Source organism: Rattus rattus, chromosome 2, assembly GCF_011064425.1.
Source record: "Rattus rattus isolate New Zealand chromosome 2, Rrattus_CSIRO_v1, whole genome shotgun sequence".
Classification (NCBI taxonomy): Eukaryota; Metazoa; Chordata; class Mammalia; order Rodentia; family Muridae; genus Rattus; species Rattus rattus.
In genome coordinates this window covers 1,426,099-1,447,945 of record NC_046155.1, presented here as the reverse complement: position 1 = coordinate 1,447,945, position 21,847 = coordinate 1,426,099, and the positions used below count along the sequence as shown (strand labels likewise).

Genomic DNA, 21,847 nt, shown 5'->3' with positions numbered 1-21,847 from the left:
ACTTTGGGAAAAGGGGACCTGACAGAAATTTTAAAAAGGAGAGAAATGTGTGTGTGTGTGTGTGTGTGTGTGTGTGTGTGTGTCCGAGCGCGCGTTCATGTGAGAGAGAGAGAGAGAGAGAACACGTCTTCGATCCCAGCTTTTAGAAGCAAAGGCAGATGCATCTCTCAATTCAAGGATAGCTTAGTCTTCAGAGAGTTCCGAGACAGCCAGCACTACACAGAGAAACTTTGTCTTGGAAAAACAAAAAAAAGGAGGAGGAGGAGGAGGAGGAGGAGGAGGAGGAGGAGGAGGAGGAGGAGGAGGAGGAGGAGGAGGAGGAGGAAGGAGGAAGAAGAAGAAGAAGGAAGAAGAAGAAGAAGAAGAAGAAGAAGAAGAAGAAGAAGAAGAAGAAGAAGAAGAAAAGAAGAAGAAGAAGAAGGTGCCTAGCGAACAAAGCTCCAAAAAAAAAAAAAAAAAAAAAAAAAAAAAAAAAAAAAAAGAAGAAGGAAAAAAAAAAGAAAGAAAGAAAGAAAGGAAGGAAAAGAAAAGAAAAGTGGAAACAAATAGTGCCTCTTAGGGAGTTAATAAGAATGGATAAGATAAACGGCTAAAAAAAGTTTTATAGGGTTGGGGATTTAGCTCAGTGGTAGAGCGCTTGCCTAGCAAGCGCAAGGCCCTGGGTTCTGTCCTCAGCTCCGAAAAAAAAAAAAAAAAAGTTTTATAGGGCTGGGCGTGGTAGTGCATGCAAGCCTTAAATTCCATCACTATGAAGGCAGAGGAAGATGAGTTTGAGGCCAGCCTGGTCTACAGAGTGAGTTTCAGAACAGCCAGAATACAGAAAAACTTGTCACAAAAAAAATGTTTATAAAATGCAGATGTGTATTTGTTGCCAAAATGCAGTCTGCAAAACTCGCACTGACTTTACTCCTCTGATTAGCGGTCTACAAAGTTAGGTGGGTCGCTGTTCCTTTAAATTCTTCCCAATCAGCTAAAGAAGGTGGACAAATCGGCACATGCGCACTCTTCCTGGCCCGACTGTCGCCCCTACGGTTACAGCCTTCCCGCAGCTTGTAACAAGGAGGTTAAAGGTCCTCCCACTCAGAATTTATGCGCAAGCGTAAACTACGATTGGGAGCTTTTCATCTCGCAAAGAGTCCAGTCCCTTTTTCGCTCCTTAAGGCTCCGCCTCCCACGGCCAATCAGTGGGCCTCGCCCTTCTCAATGACCAATGGCAGTGAGCGTGGGGGCGTGGTTGGGCGTCCGGGGGCGCGGCCTGGCGCTGAGAGAAGCGGCGGGGCGAACCGGGGGCTCTAGTGAACAGCGCAGCCGGACGGAGATCGCCGGCTGTCGGCCAGCGGAAGCGGCCCGGGCCCGGCGGTCCCCGAGATGTCACGATGGCTGTGGCCATGGTCGAACTGTGTGAAAGAGCGTGTCTGCCGCTATTTGCTACAGCACTACTTGGGTCACTTCTTTCAGGAGCACCTCAGCCTGGACCAGCTCAGCCTGGATCTGTACAAGGGCAGCGTTGCCCTGCGGGATATTCACTTGGAAACCTGGGTGAGGAGGCACAGCAGAGGCGGGATGGTGCGGAGAGAGGGATCACGGGCCACCAAAGGGTCCTCGCTGAAGATTTGGGCTGGAGGACTGACACTGTGCTTGGAGAGGCCAGTGGGTCCCCGACAGCCTTCACCAGGCCCCCTGGCTGGTCCTTCACCTCTTAGCCAGAAGCTAGAAGAAGAGTCCCTGTCTTCACCTCTCTAGGGGAGGGACAGATTAGGAAGTGAGATGTCACTTATCAAAAGAATGCCACCATCATCATGCGGAGTTTGGGGGAGCTGGTTGGGTAAGGGGATTCCCGAGAGTTTAGGAGGGGGGCAGAGAAACGTGGAGAGCTGGGCAGTGAGTTGGAACTAGGGTGGTTCAGGGGAGGCTTTGAGGGTGTTAAGACCCCTTCCAGGGGCACCTGTGGAAAGATATGTGCTGACCTCCTCACCCCGATGATCCTGTGCATAAGGGGAGGAGATCTCCCCCGGATGTGGATGTCAACAACAGCGTCACTGCCTACTGTGTTGATCCACTCCTCGTGTGCCTGTTGCAGCTTTCTACTTCCTGCTTTTGGGAGAGTGGGAGGGGCCTACCTTGGGTTTAGGGAGGGACTTGGTCTCTGGGATCTCTACCTGGAGGGCAGCCCTCCAGGAAAGATGTAGAGGTTTAGCTTCGGGCTAGCTGGGGGTGGGGGATGGGAGGAGAAGCTGGGATATCTCCCAGCTTAGGAGATCTGAGTCCTAGGGTATGGAGTTGGAAAGGAGAATGGGCTGGCAAGTGAGGGCCACTGAGTCACAGCTGATGACTGGGGAGTAGCCATGGAGCCACCAATTAGAGGTACCAGCTTAGGGTTGGTATGGGGTCATCCTTCTAGCTCCAGAGAAGTAGAATGGGCATGTGGCAGGGCTTTCTCTACTCTGGCTGGCCTCTGGGTCTGCAGCTTCACTCAGAGCTAGAGGTGAGCCATGCCTCTGGGAACAAATGTGGGTTGAAGAGATGGTGCCATCTCCTCATGGCCTGTAATAGCAGCAGTCTAACCTCCGCTTCTTAGGCTGCTCAGAAAAATATCCAGCATCTGGGCTCCCCCTTTTTGCTTTCAGCCAGAATGCCTTCCCAGTCCACTCCTGTTCCTTTTGTGTGTGTGTGGGGGGGGGGTGTCCAGGGCACTGGGTGTTTTCTACCCCCCCCCATACACACACACAGCACAGGCACTTCACTTAAGCCCCCCTCTCAGCTCTTCATCCCACAGCCCTACCTTGAAGGCTTTCAAAGCAACTGCATGGCCCAAGGACTAAGCTGAGAAGGGGATGGAGCCCTGGGTCCCAGCCTGTTTTCACAGTATCTCGAGTGACTAAGAGAAGTGCCTAGGCCTCAGTTTCCCCATCCGTGGATGAGGAATTTTGACTCAACTTCTACTTGCCTCCTGGCTCAGCCTGGGTTTGTTTATTCATGGCCCCAGCAGGTGTTTACCGAGGACTACCCAGAGCACCTGGGTTCACAGGGAGAAGACCAGTGACTCATGGCCTTAGACACTCCCAGGCAGACCGGCATACAACCCCAGCACAGACATTTCCATCCTCTGTCTCGAATGCATAGCTGTACTGTGGGTCTAGGATTGAGGGTCCATTTGGCCTTGGGTCAGTCCCTCTCCCGGACGTGACCCCTGAACTTTTTTGCTTGCCTAGGATGGGCACGCACTGCTTGTTGCCCCCTTGACTAGGTCTCTCCACTTGTTCTCACGCCCGGAATGGGGGCCACAGTCCTATTTCCTTGTTCTTCATTCGACCAGCTCATCGTTGGTATACTGCTGGGTTAGGTGCAGGCTCTACTCACCCCTTCCTGGTTCTTGCTGACTGAGTCGGAGCCTGGCATTCTGAGACCCTGGCTACAACCTGGCCAGGCTGGGAGGTGAAGGCATTTCTTATCTTTCCCTGCTGCTGCCTCTGGTTGCCACATAGAAGGTACTCAGAATCGCATATATTATGTAGCCCAGGTTGGCCTCTAGTTCAAAATACACACCTTGACACACCACCCCCCCAATCTTCTGGCCTCTGCTTCCCTAGTGCTAGGATTACAGGTGAGTTCCGGTACATCAGCTGTACTCTGCTGGAGATGGAACCCAGGGCTTAGCATGTGTTAGGCAAGCACTCAACCAACTGTATACCAGGCTGGCCTAGATCTTGAGAATCCACCTACCTACGCCTCCTGAGTACTGGGAAAGGCATGGGAGCCACCACACCCAACAGTAAATGGAGTTTTGAACCAAGCATAAGAAGGAGACTTTAGCCGGCCCAAAGGGTTTGATGGTGAGACAAAAACAGATCAGGGCCTAAGGGAAGGCCATGTAAATAGCATAAGGGATGACCATGCCAAGGGTGCTCTCCAAGGCAGTGGCTGTGCAAGACTGTGGCAGGTAGCCATATTTGGAGCCTCGGTGAACTGATTTACCTTGCCTCTTACCCAGTCTGTGAACGAGGTTTTGAGGTCAATGGAGTCACCACTGGAACTGGTGGAAGGCTTCGTGAGCTCCATCGAGGTGGCTGTCCCCTGGGCTGCACTTCTCACTGACCACTGCACTGTGTGTGTGTCAGGCCTTCAGCTTATCCTGCAACCCCGCCAGAGTTCAGGTGAGAGCAGGGTAAGACTAAGGGTGGGGCAATTGCTGGGAGTGGGCCCAGGAGATGTCTGGGGTTCTTATCTTGAGTCCTTGCTCCTTTCCACAGGACCAGAGGCTGCAGACTCTCAGACTTGGGCCTCGTGCATGACCACAAGCCTGCAGCTGGCTCAAGAGTGCCTTCGGGAAGGGTTGCCAGAACCCTCAGAACCACCACAGCCCCTAGAGGGGCTGGAAATGTTTGCACAGACCATTGAGACTGGTGAGCAGGCCCCTGCTTGCTACTAGTCTGTTCTCGGGCCCTCCACAGTCTACAGGACAGGGATTTTAGATAGTAGTATGGTGGCCACCTTCCTACTCAGACTGTGCCAGTGCCCCACCTAACTCTAGACTCTCTTCCTTCCTTCCCAAGTGCTCCGGAGGATCAAGGTGACCTTCCTGAACACTGTTGTGAGGGTGGAGCATTCACTGGGTGATGAGGAACGGAGTGTGGCTGTGGAGGTCCGAGTGCAGAGGTAAGGAGTGCAGGGGAAGGACAGAAGACAAATGCCTCCATCCCATCTCCGAGCCAGGCTCCTAGGAAGGGACAGGGTCTAGTCAGGTTGGGCATTGGTGAGATTTGGAAAGTGGGCTATGTTGGGAGCCTACACTGTGTATAGACCTAAAATCACTCAGATTGTAAGAACTTTGAGACTTAGAGAACCAAAGGTTAGTTGAGCTTTCAAGATGGAAGCCAGGTTCCTCAGGCCCATGTTGCTAGGACAGCTTTAAAGAGGGGGGCTTGGGGTTGTCTGGACAAGGCCAGGCCTTTCACTCCGCAGACTGGAGTACTGTGACGAAGCAGTGCGGGACCCAAGCCAGGCACCACCTGTGGACGTGCACCAGCCACCTGCCTTCTTGCACAAGCTGCTGCAGCTGACTGGGGTCTGCCTGTACTTTGAAGAGCTGCCCTCCCAGGTGGACCCGCCAAAGCCACCTTTGCAGATCGGCAGCTGCACAGGGTACATGGAGCTCATGGTGAAGCTGAAACAGAATGAGGCCTTCCCGGGGCCCAAGGTGAGTCCCAGGCCTTAAGAATTTGACCCATGGGGCTGGAGAGATGGCTCAGTGGTTTAGAGCACTGACTAATCTTCCAGAGGTCCTGAGTTCAATTCCTAGTAAACACATGGTGGCTCACAACCATATGTAATGGGATCTGATGCCCTCTTCTGGTATGTCTGAGGATGACGACAGTGCACTAAATAAATAAATCTAAGAAATAAAACTGATAGAATAAACAAGTCTTTTAAAGAAGAGTACACAACAAATGAATGATCATCGTATTCTAAAATTCTTCATCCACACATATATACACTGAAAACTCCCCCCTCTGTTTAATCATTGAATCAAAAATAAAATCATTTCAAATAAAGAAGAAAGAGTTTGACCCATCTATCCCCGGAAGTGTTGGCTGGCCCCAGGCGGACCCTACCTGTAATCCCAGCGTTTGGGAGCCTAACAGAAGATTACCTTCGGTTCGACTCCAGCCTAGGCTACAGAGTAATTCTGGTTCTTACAGTGAAGATTACTGTCTTCTTGGCAACTGGAAAAACACTCTGAAAGATCAAGTTGGCCAAGGCCACTCAACTGTTTAGCAAGTTTAACATTACAACTCATGTCCCCAGGGTACAGGCAGGTGGGTTGCCATTCTTGGGATGGGTGGCATGTAAAGGCTGCATGGCTGTGTGTGCACTTGGCCCTCAGTTGGAGGTATCAGGACAGCTGGGATCCCTGCATCTGCTCTTGACCCCGCGTCAGCTCCAGCAGCTCCAAAAACTGCTCAGTGCCATCAACCTTGCAGGTGAGGCTGCTGGGCAGTGGGTAGCAGATGGGGCGCGATCTAGAGATAACCAGGCAGGCTGTACTGAAACATCTTCCCTGCAGATCCAGGAGGCCTGGCAGACAAGCTGAACAAGAGCCGCCCACTAGGTGCTGAAGACCTGTGGCTCATTGAGCAAGATCTGAACCAGCAGCTGCAGGCGGGTGCCGTGGCTGAGTCCCTCAGCCTGCACCCCATCACCAGCCCCCTCAATTTGGACAGTGCAGGTCGGTGCCAGGCCCTTTCAAATTGAAGGGGCAGTTTGTGTCAGTGCAAAAGCTGAGGGGCCAAACCTGTCTGTTTCTGACTTCTCCTCACCTCACCCCCAGACCTATTCTTCTCCATGGCTGGCCTCACAAGCAGTGTGACCTCCGGTGTCTCTGAGCTCTCCGTGTATAGTGTAGACCTGGGCTCCTCGGTTCACAGCAACATGGCCTTCCATCGACCCTCAACCCCAACCCACTCAGGTGGTAAGTCACTGACTCTCACAGATGCTTATTTCAGGAGCAGGGTGGTGTGGAAGGAACCTCAGGACAGTGGGTAGATGTAAGCAGGAGACCCCAGCCATGTCTGCAGAGCCACCATCAGGGGGGTTCTCCAGGGTCCTAACTCAGTGGAAGCTGGTGAGGCAATCTACACAGTCTTGGTTTTATAGTAAGTGCTTTTGGAACCCTGCTCCCCTTTCTACAGAACACACATAGTAAGACCAGGCTGTATGTTGTAGTTCGTAGGTAAGTAAGTGGGTAGGGCAAAGACTGGTATGTGTGTTTCTTTTTTTTTTTTTTTTTTTTTTTTTTTCTTTTTTTGAGCTGGGGACCGAACCCAGGGCCTTGCGCTTGCTAGGCAAGCGCTCTACCACTGAGCTAAATCCCCAACCCCGGTATGTGTGTTTCATATCAATTGATCCTTCTAGCACCATCTTGCTGTCCCATGGTCCAATTTAGCCAGACTTTATTTATTATTTCTCCTCCTTAAAAAAAAAAAAAATTTATTGAGACAGGGTTTTTCTATGTAGCCCTGGCTGTCCTAGAACTCATTCTGTAGACTCAGATACGCCTGTCTCTGCCTCCCAAGTGCTGGGATTAAGGCATGTGCCACTATGACCAGCCTAGCCAGGGTTTCTTCAACCCCCTTCTCAGTGGTCAACTGTGACTCCACTAAGATACCAAGGGGCCCTCATTGAAGCCTCTGTTCCCTCAGGCAAGACGGCTCCGACTCCCCTTCTGGATACCATGCGCCCTGACTCACTGGTGAAGATGACCTTGGGAGGTTTGAGCCTGACGTTGCTTCAGACAGCTTCCCCATCTTCAGGATCACCTGACCTCACCACCCACTTTTTTGCTGAGTTCGATGCTGCCAAAGATGGGCCGTTCGGGTCCCGAGACTTCTACCACCTCCGGCCACGCTTCCAGAGGGCCTGCCCTTGTAGCCATGTCCGGTACACCACAACCCTAGTCAGGGACTCACAAGGAATACCCAGAGCCCACAACCCAACCCCTGAAGCTTGTCTTCTTGCCCACAGATTAACAGGCACAGCCGTGCAGCTGTCCTGGGAGCTGCGTACTGGCGGCCACAGCCGGAGGACAAGCAGCACAGGAGTGCACTTCGGACAGCTGGAGGTGCTGGAGTGCCTGTGGCCCAGGGCTGCCTCAGAGCCAGAGTACACAGAGGTGAAGGCAGAGGAAGGGCCTGGGGTTCCGGTGGGTGTCAGGGCCAGCCTGACCTTGTTCGCCTGTGTTTCCCTTACAGATCCTGAGTTTCCCCAGTTACTCTGGCTCCGAAGCCTCAGCTCGGCCCTGCGCCCATCTGCGCCACACACAAACCTTTCGCCGGGTGCTCAAGGTAAGCCAGAGTGCCGGCTGCCCTAGCCAGACTGCACCTCCCTTCAGGGTTCCCTGCATATCTGTCCCCATTCTGACCTTGCTATTATTGTGGCTTTCTCTTCCCCTGCCTCTGCTGAACCACTAAGGTCGACAAAGCCAAGTGTTGCTGGCTTTTGTTGTATAAACCAGCATAATCTGGGTGTGGTGGCTTGGGGTGTTTAAAGCCCCTTCTGTTTCTGCTGTGGCTCCAACCCAGCTCCTCTCCCACCACTGGGAAACCTAGGAACTTTGGTTTACGGAAGCTGCTTCCTACCCTGTCCTCACTCAACCCCACAACCCTTGCTGACCTGTTCACATTACCCCTAACTAGAGCCGGTCCCGGCGCTCCACTGCCTGCCATTGTCACTCAGAACTCTCCCTGGACCTGGCTGACTTCCAAGCTGATGTGGAGCTGGGGTCGCTGGACCGCCTTGCTGTCTTGCTCCGTCAAATCACCACACCCTCTGAGCCACCCGCTGGCCTACTAGTGAGATGCCCTGCTGGTTCTATGCTGGGGTGGGAAGTAGGCACTTAAGCTCTGTCAGTCCCCTGTAGCAGCTCTGATCCCCAGCCCTTCCACAGACAGAGCCCCCACAGGCCACTGAGCAGCAGACAGTGTTTCGTCTCTCAGCACCCCGGGCCACCCTGAGGCTACGCTTCCCCGTCCCAGACTTACGGCCTGAACGGGACCCCTGGGCTGGCCAGGCTGTGCGGGCTGAGCAGCTGCGACTGTTGCTGAGTGAGCCTCAGTTCCGCTCAGAGCTCAACAGTGGGCCTGGCCCCCCAGCTCCTACCCGCTTGGAACTTACTTGCTCAGACCTACAAGGTAAGAGTGTCCAGGGAACAGCTGGGCTGGTCCCCAGGACAGGTAAGGAAGCCTTTTATCCCCGGGACACTGATAGGACTCTGGGTGGGCAATGGTAAGGAAAAGAAGAGGTAGCAGCAAGGCTGTCCTTTCTGTCCCCTGCAGGAATCTACGAAGATGGAGAGAAGCCACCTGTCCCCTGCCTGCGGGTCTCTAAGGCTCTGGATCCCAGGAGCACTGAGGCCAAGTACTTCCTACCTCAGTAAGTGGAGTGCTAGAAGGGGCGGCTGGGGAGGAGCCATCTATTGGTACTTCGGCAGGGCACCAATAGGCCTGTGTCCTGGCAGGGTAGTGGTGACCCTGAACCCCCAGTCCAGTGGCACACAGTGGGAGACAGCCTCTGAGAAAGGCCGGGATCTAGAGCTGTCTACCGAGAGTCCATGTGAGCTCCAGCAGCCTGAGCCCTCACCTTTCTCCTCCAAGCGGACCATGTATGAAACTGAGGAGGTGAGGCTCCCTGGCTTTTCCACTGTGGGTGCCATTTATGGGTCTGGGCTGTGGCAAGGGGCCTCCTGCTGAGAGGAGCATCTTCTATTCTGGGTACCAAGAGACTCTGAAGGATCCATCCCTGCCCAGGGGTGGGGAGGTAAGTTCAGGAGAATAGGCCCTTCAGTACCAAGATCAGGATCCCATGGTCAGCACCTAACACAATGGTGTACTCAGGTCTCAGGATCCTCCTCTGAGGTTGACGAGTGCAAGGGCTAAGTGTGAGGCAGCGAATGGCCTGGGACAGGACACGTGGGTTCCTAGACATGCTCCACTGCCTGGTGGCTTGTGTGCTTCCTCCCAAAATTGCTGTCTTGAAGGTTATTGTGAAGATTACAGGGATTCCCATTCATGAAGTCGTTAGGTTAGGGAGGAGATTCTTGGGTACTCTGTCCCAGACAAACATAACCCACCCTGGGAGAGAAAGGATGGATGGATGGATGGATGGATGGATGGATGGATGGATGGATGGATGGATGGATGGGTCTATGGATGCCAAAATCTTCGATTCTGAATCCAGAAACAGGCCAGTGCAAGTCTCCTGGCTGACTTTCTCACCTGTCCAGATGGTGATCCCTGGAGACCCTGAGGAGATGAGGGCATTCCAGAGCCGGACGCTGGCGCTGTCCCGCTGTACTCTGGATGTGATCATGCCCAGTGCCCACATCTTCCTGCCCAGCAAGGAGGTCTACGAAAGCATCTACAACAGGTGGCGAGACGGGGCCGGCTGGGCTTGGCTGGGCTGGGCTGGTGACCGTGTCCTCTGACCTCTGCTGTTGTTGCTCTCTCCTGTCAGGATCAACAATGACCTGCTCATGTGGGAGCCTGCAGACCTACTTCCCACATCCACCACTGCTGCTCGGCCGCCCGGCTCTTCTGGGTTCAAGATGTGCAAGTCAGCCTTCAAGCTAGGTATGAGAAGAACATTGGCTGGACAGGAAGGGGTAGTACAGGTCTGGGTGGGGCGGGGCCTTCCCTCCACATCTTCTTCCTACTCAGCTGCCCTATTCACTCAGACTCGGATTCGGATGAAGAAGACACCCAGTTCTTCTCGATGGCATCAGGTGCCCCCCGGACTCCTGCCCCGGAACCTTCCCATCGTCAGTCTCAGAGTACCTTCTCCACACTGGTGACAGTGCTGAAGGGTCGGATCACTGCGTTCTGTGAGGCTAAGGTGAGGCAGCCCAGAGCAGGTGAGCTTCTGACTCCAGAGAGTTCTAGGAGCCATACAAGCCTGCCAGCTTCAAGTTAGGAACCAGGAGAGCAGAAAACTTAAAGGGCCAGCGGTCTGCCTCCCCACTCCGACTGCCCATCAACCCTCATAGCTGCCAGCCACTTCCCAGACTTTCTCTGTAAAGCACAAAGGTCCCAGTGCAGCCAGGTCCTTCCCCTTTAGTAAGAAACACATGGTACAGACCTCCAATGATATCCTGAAGGAACCCGGCCTGCCTCAGGCCAGGATGTTAAGAGGCCCCTGTCCCTGGGTGTCAGGGATGCTGGGTGCAGCAATGAAACTGAGCGTGTGCACATCTGCAGGATGAGACAGGGAAGCGGCTGGATGCCACTCACGGGGAGCTGGTACTAGATGTGGAGCAAGGCACCATCTTCAGCGTAGCCCAGTACTGTGGCCAGCCGGGGCTTGGCTACTTCTGCCTGGAAGCTGAAAAGGCAACACTCTACCATCGAGGTGTGGGGGCCGCTGCAGCATACATCGCTGGGCAGGGAGGTTTCAGGAGGGCTGTGTGCCGTGAGTGGGGTGGTCACAGCCTCAGCTGGGCTTACAAGGCTTTTTTCTCAGCGGCCATTGAGGACTACCTGCTGCCCACTCACTTGGAAGTACCCAGCTTTGCTCCCCCAGCTCAGCTGGCTCCAACCATCTACCCATCAGAGGAAGGGGTGACTGAGCGGGGAACGTTGGGCCGCAAGAGCCAGGGTCCCCCCATGCTGTCTGCAGCTGTCCGCATCCACCTGGACCCCCACAAGAATGTCAAGGTACAGGTTCCTCTGCTGCTCACCCACATGCACGACTTAGGTAGCTTCCTCTGCACACTGGAGCTGGGTTTACACCGTCCTGACTAACTGCTCTTCCGTCCCCAGGAATTTTTGGTGACAATACGGCTGCACAAAGCCACTCTACGCCACTATATGGCCCCTCCTGAGCAGAGCTGGCACTCCCAGGTGAGCAAAGTTTCTTGGGAAGTCACATTGCCCTGTAACTCCAAACTGATTTGGGTAAGCAGGTCAAACATGGGCTGAGGAGACCAGTGTGAAAAATATAGGCTGACAAGGGGTGTGGTAGACAGCTGGTGGGCAGCAGGTGTGGTGCCAGCCAGGACAGGGTCTGGACAGGAAGGTATTAGAGGAGCTCATAATGTCCTTACTGTCCCCTCCCCTGTCCCCTCCCCTTCCCCTCCCTCCGGCCTGTGCAGCTATTGGACTTCTTGGATGTACTGGATGACGCTGTGCTGGGCTACCTGCCCCCAACAGTCATCACTATTCTGCACACACACCTCTTCTCCTGTGCTGTGGATTACAGGTGCCATGCAGGGGGGCTGGGGGACACAGGGTCAGGGGCCAGCCTTACATGTAAGAAACCTGCTCCAGCCTAAGTCTCCCCCTCAGGCCCCTCTACCTCCCTGTGCGTGTCCTTATCACTGCTGAGACCTTCACCCTCTCCAGCAACATTGTCATGGACACATCGACCTTCCTGCTCAGGTATGCAGGCTGCCCCTAGGCCTGGCCCATCCTATTCCCAGCTGGGCTGCAGCTGACTTCCTGCTGCCTGTCTACCCGGAGCCCCATGTTCTCACATGTCCTCAGGGATGTGCGTTGTCTCTGCTTCCACCCAAAATCAGTCTTGTAATCTCACTCTGGGAGTTCTACAAAGCATACAAAAGGACAGCAAGCTAGAACCAAGTGCATAACTAAATGCAGCCCAGGCTTGGGGTTCAGCTCCACACGGCACTGAAAAGGAAGGAGAAAGAAAGCTATTCCTGTGAGCCTGATTTCAAAAGCTGGTAGCGGTAGAGTAGTTACGGGATCCCAGCTCTTATGAATCTGAAGCCAGAGAATCCTGCCTGCACAACTTAGTAAGTCTGTCTCAAAAAGTGGAGAGAGGTGGCCCACATTAGACCATGTATGTACCTGATGAGGGCAAGGTCCTGTGTTCAATCCCTGGGACTATGTGGATGGATGTATAAACGTGTGGTAGGGGGATGGGAGAGGAGTACAAGTTCAATAAGAGAATTAGAAATGTTTTGAGTATCTTTAAGTCCCAGGAGAGTGAGTACTGCCTGCTGGGTCTTCCACACTGAGCCCAGGCCCCATGTCCGTCCTGAGACAGGGCTGAGGCTGACAAGGCGCCATGACTGCAGCTCCTTAGGCTCTGGGAGCCCTCTGCCCCTCCCCTCCTGGACCCCTGCTGCCCCTTTGCCCAGCTGCCACTGAGCTGCCACCTGCAGTGGCTCCTGGGCCCTTCTCAGCCCTGTTCCCCACCAGGTTCATCCTCGATGACTCCGCTCTGTACCTGTCTGACAAGTGTGAGGTGGAGAACCTGGACCTGCGGCGAGGTGGGCAGGGCCTGGGTCGACTCCCCCACTACCATGGGTGACACCCAGCTACTAGTCCGAACTCCACATACACGCATGCACACGCATGTCTGCACAGCTGTGTCTGACAGTGAATTCTTCCCCTGGTGAGGGGTGGGGCAGGGGCAGTGTGGACAGAGACCATGAGAGCCTTTCTTCTGTTCTCTGCCTCAGATTATGTCTGCGTCCTGGACATTGACCTCCTGGAGCTTGTAATCAAAACCTGGAAGGGCAGCACCGAGGGCAGACTGGTAAGTGTGAGGCCACCAGGAGTCGGGAGAATTGTGGCTGTCACAATGTGCCCTTACCTTGCCGGGCTGCCGCTAGTGTTACTCCGGGGAAGGGTCATGTCCCTGTGAGTGTCCTTCCAACCCACTGAGGGCAACAGATGGCACCTGAGGCAGGACAGGTGGCCCAGGGAGACAGCCACTGTGGAGCCCACATCACTAGGCTGCAGTTGCAGGGCTGTGTATGTGAGCAGTACTCCATCAGTCGTCTGGAATGACTACATATTTGGGCAGCCTTAGCTGGCCAGACAAGGGAATATCCCCTTGCTCTCCCCCCTCTGTGTGGGAGACAGAGCTGAGATGCCCTGTGGGAAGGGGAGCCTGGTTTGTGTGTGGCTCCTGTGCCAATGCCATGCCCACCACCCACAGAGCCAGCCGCTGTTTGAGCTGCGCTGCTCCAACAATGTGGTGCATGTACACAGCTGTGCTGACTCCTGCGCCCTGCTGGTCAACCTGCTCCAGTATGTAACCAGCTCCGGTGACCTGCACCCCCCACCCCAGCCCCCCAGCCCTACGGAGATCGCCGGCCAGAAGGTACAGATGAGGTCTGGCCACACAGGCTACCAGAGTTTGGCCAGGCCCCTCTCTTTACACATACACAAGGCCTGGGATGAAGCAGCCCTGGAGCTGCCCCTCCCTCTGGTGTTCACTCCTGCCCCTCCTCTTTCCTGATTCAGCTTTCAGAGAGCCCGGCCTCCCTGCCTTCGTGCCTACCAGTGGAGACAGCCCTCATCAACCAGCGAGACCTGACTGATGCCCTTCTGGACACTGAACGGCGTAGCCTACGGGAGCTGGCCCAGTCATCAGGTCAGTGAGGGTGCCCCAGGGATAGCAGGCCCAGGCAGGTTCCCCCAACCACATCTCACACTGGCCTCTTTCTCCCACAGGTGGCCCACTTCCTCAGGCCTCTCCCGTCTCCGTCTATCTGTTCCCAGGTGAACGGAGTGGGGCCCAGGCCCCCTTGCCTCCTCCTGGGGGCCCTTCTCATACCTTGGGGTCCTGTTCTGAGGCAAAGGAACATGACAAAGAAGAGGAAGGGGATGGAGACACCCTGGACAGTGATGAGTTCTGCATCCTTGACGCCCCTGGCCTAGGCATTGCGGTGTGTGTTGGGATGGGAGTTCTGGATGCTCAGGGGTTGCTCGGCCCTTCTAGAGCTCTTGGGTAGGAGAAGCAGCCCTGGCTCTTGACTTGAAGGAACAGATGGGACAGTCCAGAGGAGGACACAATACAGACACGGACTAGTTAGCAGAAGGGAGGGCTGTGTAACTACCAAAGCTGGTACAATTAATGTCCACGCTCTCTGAAGCTCCAGGTGACAGGCCCAGCAAGAGACTCCTGGATAGACCGCTCAGACACAGGCACTGGGCTGGTAGACTGGGAGGGCCAGTTTTTGTTAAAAGGGACAGTGAGGAGACATAAAGGTCGGCTCTGCCATAAAGGGGTTGAGTGTGCGGTCACACCTCTTTGTTCAACTCTTTCTTGGCAGCCCCGAGACGGCGAGCCCATCGTGACTCAGCTGCATCCAGGCCCCATCGTTGTGCATGATGGCCACTTCTCCCAGCCCCTGGGAAGCACTGACCTGCTGCGGGCGCCTGCCCACTTCCCAGTGCCCAGCAGCCGTGTGGTACTACGGGAGGTCTCCTTCATCTGGCACCTTTATGGGGGTAGAGACTTTGGCCTTCACCCCACTTACAGGTTAGAGGCGTGTAGGTAGCAGCTGGTGGGATTAGAATCCGGGTATAGCCTAGCTGTGACCTCCAGCAGCCAGCACCGCAAGCCTCATGCATCGCCCACCTGCCTATCCTGACCTTGATTCTTCCTCACCCTCAGGCTCTCCTACTCCAGGCTAGAAGGCCTTTGCTGAGGCTGTAGATAGAAGATGTTTCCTCAGAGTCAGTTTGTCCCCATGTGCCTTTTTTCACAGAGCAAGAGTAGGCCTCGCAGGCCCTAGGGTCTCACCTTCCCGTTCCTCTGGTCCCAACCGGCCACAGAACTCCTGGCGTACCCAAGGTGGCATTGGACGGCAACACCAGGTCCTCATGGAGATCCAGCTCAGCAAAGTGAGTGGCTGAGTTGGGGGTGAACACAGAACATAGAAGTGAGACTCTGGGGAGAGAAACCATGCCAGCTAGCACCAGGCAGTAGGCTATGATACAGACAGATTCCAGAGGGGCTGGACAGCAGGAGCCACAGGTTCAATACTGTGTCTATGTGAATAGGAGCCCAGTCCAAAGGGACGGAGCCCAGAAGGGTGTTTCTTAGAGCCACCTACCTGGTTGAGGAAGCATGAAGACAGATGACAGAAAACACAAGGCTGTTAGTAGTAGAGAGGGCTTAAGAGGCTGCATCCTAGCAGGGTAGGAGCCAGAAGCATTCAGAAAGAAGCTTAATGAGACAGATGGGGGCCTGCAGGCCGGAAGCCAGTGAGTCACAGTGAACAAGTCAAGGCCCCTGTGAGCCCAGAGCATGCCCACCTGTGGTCACAGAGCATGGCTTAGAGAGGCTGGGGCCATCCTGGGCAGAGAGCAGGAAAGCATTTAGAGACCAGTGAGGTACGAAGGAGCCTCCAGGGTCACTTTCAGGGAAGCAGAGGCTGGGGGTGGATTTGGGTGGATTTGGGCGGATTTGGGTAGGCCAAGTTCAGTATGCCCAGATTGGTGGTCATAGGTTCAGCTGTGTCGGCACTCAAGCATGTCCCACTCATGGGGTGGGACAGGGACAGGAAGGCTCTCTGGGAGGGAAAGGACCTCAGCCGGACCTCCCCATCCCTCTTGGGCCTGGCTCCCAACTCAGGCCTCATCTACCTGCAGGTGAGCTTCCAACATGAAGTATACCCAGAAGAGTCAGCCATAGCTGGGGGCCAGGACCAGGAACTGGATGAGCGACCACTGTCCCGCCAGGTGCTCATTGTTCAGGAGCTAGAGATCCGAGACCGGCTGGCCACCTCCAAGATCAACAAGTTCCTTCATTTGCACACGAGCGAGCGGCTGCCACGGCGCACACACTCCAACATGGTAAGAATGCACCTGGGTGTGGGCAGTGTCTTTCCCATAGTCTCCCTGAAGGTACGTCTGGAGGGCAGGGGTGATGGCAGTCAGGAATAGGGCTCACAAGGCCCAGCAGACACCTAGTTTATCCTCTGCCTTAGCTCACCATCAAGGCACTGCACGTGGCTCCCACCAGCAGTGTAGGAGGGCCGGAGTGCTGTCTTCGAGTCTCCATGATGCCTCTGAGGCTCAATGTGGACCAGGTGAGTCGATGGTCAAAGGCAGAGCCTCAGTGTGAGCCCTTCCCCATTGCCAGGCGCTGGATCTGACCCAGAACTCTCCCTACAGGATGCCCTCTTCTTCCTCAAGGACTTTTTCACCAGCCTAGCAGCCAGCATCAACCCCATGGTCCCAGGGGACACTTTGGAGGGTGAGAGACCCGGCCAGGGAGGGAGTCTAGATCCTGGTTACCCCACATCCTCTGTTCCGTCCTTGATCTCTGACCTTTCTTTCTGCAGCTCACCGAGAGACCCACAGCCGGCCCAGCAGCCCCCAGGAAGGGCAGTCTGAGGGCACAGAGACAGCCAGCAGCCCCCAGGAAGCTCCAGGCAGTAGCCACAGCTCCTCTGACCAACAGCCCATCTACTTCAGGTAGGGTGGAGGGGCTCTGGGCCAGGCTGTCTGAGAAGCTGGCCAGTGACCAGGTTAGAGACCAAAGGTTCTCCTCTCCCTTCTCTCCCCCGCAGGGAGTTTCGCTTCACATCTGAGGTGCCTATCTGCCTGGATTACCATGGCAAACATGTCACTGTGGACCAGGTGGTGAGTAGTTCCATCCCGCAGGAACGAGCTACTCTCTATGGGTCCAATGTCTGGGACCAGGATTCACAGTGCGTATCCCAAAACATAGCCACGCAGCCTGTGTTCCCTCCCAACAGGGCACTTTCATGGGACTCCTAATTGGCCTGGCCCAGCTCAACTGCTCCGAGCTGAAGCTCAAGAGGCTTTGCTGCCGGCATGGGTGAGCTCCCAGCCCCTTTGGGGAGAGTCTGCCACCTTCCCTCTGCAGTTTCTCATGGGTCGTATGGCCTTGGCCAGGTCCTCATTGCTCTCAGGCCTCGGCTCTCCTTGTAGTAGCTTTTGTTGTCCACAGCTCTGGGTAAGACCCTGAGATGAATGGATGCTCACACTTGTCTTAGAGGGACTTAGTCCACTGCCCCGGCCCTCAGTGTGTGACTCTCCGCCATCTCATCCTTGTTGCCTCTCTACCTTCCAGGCTCCTAGGTGTGGACAAAGTGCTTGGCTATGCCCTCAATGAATGGCTGCAGGACATCCGAAAGAACCAGCTGCCTGGCCTGCTGGGAGGCGTGGGTCCCATGCATTCGGTTGTACAACTCTGTGAGTGTCTGGCTTTGAGAACTCTGTTTTGTTTGGTTGGGGTTTTTTACAGAACAAATATAGATCAAGGGAAGTAAGGAAAGCTCCCAAAAGTGGGAGAGGTTCCCAGGAAAGACTCCACTTTCTGAAATAATTCCATTCACTTTGTGTGTACACGTGGGTGCCTGCATGCCATAGAGTGCGGGAGTCAGAGGACAGCCCATGAGTATTAATCCCTCCTCCCTCTCTGCAAGCCCTCAATATTGAACCTGGGCCAGCCGACCTGGTGGCAAGCACCTCTATCTGCTGAGCCATCTTGCTGGCTCTCCTACTTTACTTTTTATTTTTTATTTATCTATTTTTTTTTCGGAGCTGGGGACCGAACCCAGGGCCTTGCGCTTCCTAGGCAAGCGCTCTACCACTGAGCTAAATCCCCAACCCCTACTTTTTATTATTTATTTATTTATTTATTTATTTAGGTTCTTTTTTTTCGGAGCTGGGGACCGAACCCAGCTACTTTTTATTTTTTAAACTGGAGTCTCACTATGTAGCTGTCTGTCTGTCCTGGAACTCACTATTCTCGGACTCGCAGAGTCCACCTGCCTCTGCCTTCCAAGTGCTGGGATCATAGGGCACTGGCACTGTTTTATTTTTTGAGCCAGTCTTGGTAGCCCAGGCTGGCATCACAGGCATGTGATAGGACTTCTGGATGCCAGGTGCTATGTCATGTGCCTGTAATCCAAGCACTGGGGAAGCATAGGCAGGAGGATTGCTTGTTATTTCAAGAACACAAAATCAACCTGAATATGGGCCAGGGTAGGCCAGAGAAAGCTACTTAGCAAGATTCTGTTTTTCAAAAAACGAAGGAAAAAGAAACTATCAATCTCAGCACTTGGGAGGCAGAGGCAGGCAGATCTCTGTGAGTTCAAGGACAGTTTATTCTACAGTGTGTCCCAGGACAGCCAGGGCGTTCACACAGAGAAACCCTATCTCAAGAACAGGGAGGGAGGGGGAGGGGGAGGAGGAGGGAGGGAGGGGAGGGAGGAGGGAGGAGGGAGGAAGGAACTGGCTTGGGAAGGGGTAAGCGTCCTTGGGCAAGCTCGGCATCTCTGGTAATCCTGTCCTCCAGTCCAGGGGTTCCGGGACCTGCTGTGGCTACCCATCGAGCAGTACAGGAAAGATGGGCGCCTCATTCGGGGGCTGCAGCGTGGCGCTGCCTCCTTTGGGTCATCCACAGCCTCTGCTGCTCTGGAACTGAGCAACAGGCTGGTCCAGGCCATCCAGGTGAGTGCAGGGCTCGAACAGGCTCCTGACTCTGTCCCCACAGTCCCCACAGTCCCACTGAAAGCTGGAACTTGAAAAGGCTGGGTGTCTTTAAAGGCCACATGACATGGAAGTTCCCATGGTGGGGCCAAAGTGCATTCTGCAATACGGTTATCAGAGCCAACCGTATTTCCATGCTCCCAGCTACCTGTGATGAATGTACCTTGAGCAGATGCAGAAACCCGTCCTAGTTAGTTCATCCGGGTTTTATACTTTACTGGGCCCCGGAGGCCACCCCCTACCAAAGTTCGGGTCTTAGGGGAGTGATTGAGTCCTGGGGTAGGGCTAGGCGAGCCTGCAGGCTTGTGGGAACACTGCGTGGAGAGAGCTTTGAGCTCAGCCCTCAGGGACAGTCAGAAGGCAGTCTTGTTTGGATAACTCTTAGGGTCTATCTGTACAGGGGTGCCCTCTAGCGACAGCTCAGGCCGGCCTCAGCATGCGCAGCCCAGGGGTGAGGCCCACAGGGAAGTTTTCCAGTGCCTTCAAGCATTGAAGCCCAAAAGATTCCTCCTCATCCTCCTCCTCCCCCTCCTCCTCCTCCTCCTCCTCTTCTTCCTCCCCCTCCTCTTCTTCTTCTTCCTCCTCCCCCTCCTCCCCCCTTCTCTTCTTCCTCCTCCCCTCCTCCCCTCCTCCTCTTCTTCCTCCCTCCTCCTCCTCCTATTTGCTTATTTATTCTGTGTGTGTGCCATGGCTTATATTTGAAGTCAGACATTCTGGGAACTCAGTCCTTTCTACCATGTGGGTCTCTGAGGTTGGGGATTGATTTCAGGTCACCACACAGCAAGTGCCTTGACCTTCGGAGACATCTTACCAGCCCTGGAAGGGTGTGTAGATATCTCCTTGAGTTACGGAGGTCCTTGAAGAGGTGGAGAGGTAGCCCAGCAGTTAAGGCCGATGCTGCACTGCAGAAGCCTGGGTTTAGTTCCTAGCACTTCACAGGTGGCTCTAACTCCAGCTCCAAGGGATCCAGTGCCCTCTTCTGACCTCCAGGAGCACTGCATTCTCACAAATCACACATAAATAAAAATAATTAACAAAAATGTAAGGAAGTTCTCAGAGGGAGGTAATGAAGGGGAAGAGGAAGGAGGAGACAAAGACCAGTTAGGACAGGCAATAGTTATGCTAAAGGAGGTCTGGTCTCCAGACTGGCCTGCAAGGCGAAGGCCACTGTCTGCTTGGCCACCTCTCACCATCCAACTCTGGTGTCCTTCAGGCTACAGCTGAGACAGTATATGACATCCTGTCCCCTGCATCTCCCATCTCCCGATCCCTACAAGACAAACGTTCTTCACGGAAACTACGCAGAGGTCAACAACCTGCTGACCTCCGGGAAGGCATGGCTAAGGCATATGACGCTGTTCGAGAGGTGAGAACTACCCTAGACCCACTTCCAGCTGCCTCCACCCCCAACCCCTCACTCTCACTGACCTCTGACCTCCACAGGGTATCCTGGATACAGCGCAAACCATCTGCGATGTGGCGTCAAGGGGCCATGAGCAGAAGGGACTGACAGGTGCCGTGGGGGGTGTGATCCGACAGCTCCCCCCAACTGTGGTAAAACCAATAATTGTAGCAACAGAGGCAACATCCAACGTGCTAGGGGGCATGCGTAACCAGATCCTGCCAGATGCACACAAGGACCATGCTCTCAAGTGGCGATTGGAGGAGACCCAGGACTGACTGCAGGCACCCAAGATCCACCCACTGTCCCAACATGCCCACTGTGTCCAGCCAGCCACAGTGGTGCCACCAGCTCCCTGTTTTCCTGATTGCTGTGACCCACAGCTAGGCCACCAGGTCCTTCAAAGGATGGCCACTGTGAAGGATACCTGCCCAGCCTGCTTGTTGCCAATTGACCGGGAGAGTGGGGCCTCCCGGCTCTGGGGCCTCTGCCCTGTCTGTGCACTTTCGTCTGGGGAGAAAGGATGCTGCTCCTCCCTGCTACCTGGGCCCACACTGCTGCCTTGTTCCAGAATGAGGATGGAGGCTTTTGGACCTATGGACCCCACTCAGCCAAGTGTCTCTCCGTGTCTCATGGGGAGGTGGGGGATAGATGCCATGTGGGTCAGTGTATTTTTAAGCTCCCTGAGGGTGTGGGTCAGTGTCTGCATGAAGTGGAATAAACTTGCCCACCGCCAGGTCCTCTGTACCTGTGAAGCCACAGTCTGCCCCTGCCTGCGCTGCATAAACCTTGACCTGCCCATTCCCACCCCTGCACGCAGTACCCATCTGTTGCCACCAGGAGGCACCACACTCCACCCTCAGCCTTAGGCAAACCAGCCTCCCTCTTCCACTTTGGGCTCAGCCTACCTACTATGCTGGGTGCTGTCATCTTGGCACTACTTCCAAGTGAATCTGGGGGAGTTGCCTGGCAACCCCAGAGGAGGCATCCCTGGGAACCTGCACCAAACCCCATTTCTTGGTTCTATAACTGTCAGACTCCAGGGTCCAGCCTTAATCTTGAGTCTGGAGCAAAGCTAGGCTCCTGGCCTCTCCTGAGAGGCTCCGAATTGTGACCTAACGCAATACCTGTTAAGTCTGCCAGCCAAGACAGTGTCCAGGAGTTTCCCACTCTGGAAGGGTGAGTCGTAGGCACTCTGGAAGCTATTCCCACCATTTCCAGAGAATGGCTTTTGAGGTGTCCAGGTCTTATGCGGGGACAATGCTATGTTGTCCCAAAGACACCTGTTGCCCCCATCCCACACACATTGTTCACAAGGGAGCACCCCAGTCCACCCTCAGGAGCACTGACAGGAAGTGGGTGGGCCTGTGGGAAGAATCACTTTTGGGTATCCCTGATTACCTCTGAAGTTAGCTGTGGTCTCCCCTTTTTGGCCCCATCATAGATCTGAGTATTGAACAGAGGAAACCTTTCCTTGTCCCCCACCCCAAATTTGCCAGTGGTTAGCTAGGGCCAACAGACTAGGCAAGAGGTCAGGCCAATAAAGTCTGAAGAAGAGACAAGCCCATGGGTGGCCAAGGTCTGATGCCACTAGGTAGCTGAAGGCCCACTCTGGCACTTCCTGGACCCGCCCCTGCCAGCTGGGGCACAGTCCAGGCCTGCTGCCCTTCGG

General features: G+C 54.7%; 1 protein-coding gene across 1 annotated transcript; it reads left to right on the top strand.

Annotated features, from left to right (window-relative positions):
• Positions 1 to 1,306: 1,306 nt before the first annotated feature.
• Atg2a (autophagy related 2A) lies at positions 1,307 to 20,930 on the top strand. Its single transcript, XM_032891074.1, has 40 exons — positions 1,307 to 1,539; positions 3,992 to 4,154; positions 4,251 to 4,403; positions 4,554 to 4,656; positions 4,963 to 5,197; positions 5,885 to 5,981; positions 6,065 to 6,226; positions 6,329 to 6,469; positions 7,200 to 7,437; positions 7,522 to 7,669; positions 7,749 to 7,841; positions 8,193 to 8,348; positions 8,444 to 8,687; positions 8,832 to 8,928; positions 9,014 to 9,173; positions 9,779 to 9,921; positions 10,009 to 10,124; positions 10,229 to 10,386; positions 10,749 to 10,899; positions 11,011 to 11,204; positions 11,310 to 11,390; positions 11,642 to 11,748; positions 11,835 to 11,927; positions 12,711 to 12,781; positions 12,974 to 13,050; positions 13,456 to 13,620; positions 13,764 to 13,893; positions 13,974 to 14,188; positions 14,576 to 14,784; positions 15,014 to 15,149; positions 15,900 to 16,103; positions 16,238 to 16,339; positions 16,425 to 16,506; positions 16,595 to 16,727; positions 16,823 to 16,895; positions 17,012 to 17,094; positions 17,350 to 17,471; positions 18,580 to 18,734; positions 19,987 to 20,139; positions 20,217 to 20,930. Exons 1-40 carry the CDS (start codon positions 1,369 to 1,371, stop codon positions 20,451 to 20,453), a joined length of 5,751 nt encoding a protein of 1,916 aa, XP_032746965.1. The 5' UTR covers positions 1,307 to 1,368; the 3' UTR covers positions 20,454 to 20,930.
• Positions 20,931 to 21,847: the final 917 nt, after the last annotated feature.

Excerpts from the sequence above, each read along its gene's own strand:
- Atg2a (XM_032891074.1), top strand. The coding sequence starts at position 1,369 with ATGTCACGATGGCTGTGGCCATGGTCGAACTGTGTGAAAGAGCGTGTC. Across the intron at positions 5,198-5,884 it reads AGGCCTTCCCGGGGCCCAAG|TTGGAGGTATCAGGACAGCT; the intron begins GTGAGTCCCAGG and ends CTTGGCCCTCAG. Across the intron at positions 11,205-11,309 it reads ACCCCCACAAGAATGTCAAG|GAATTTTTGGTGACAATACG; the intron begins GTACAGGTTCCT and ends TTCCGTCCCCAG.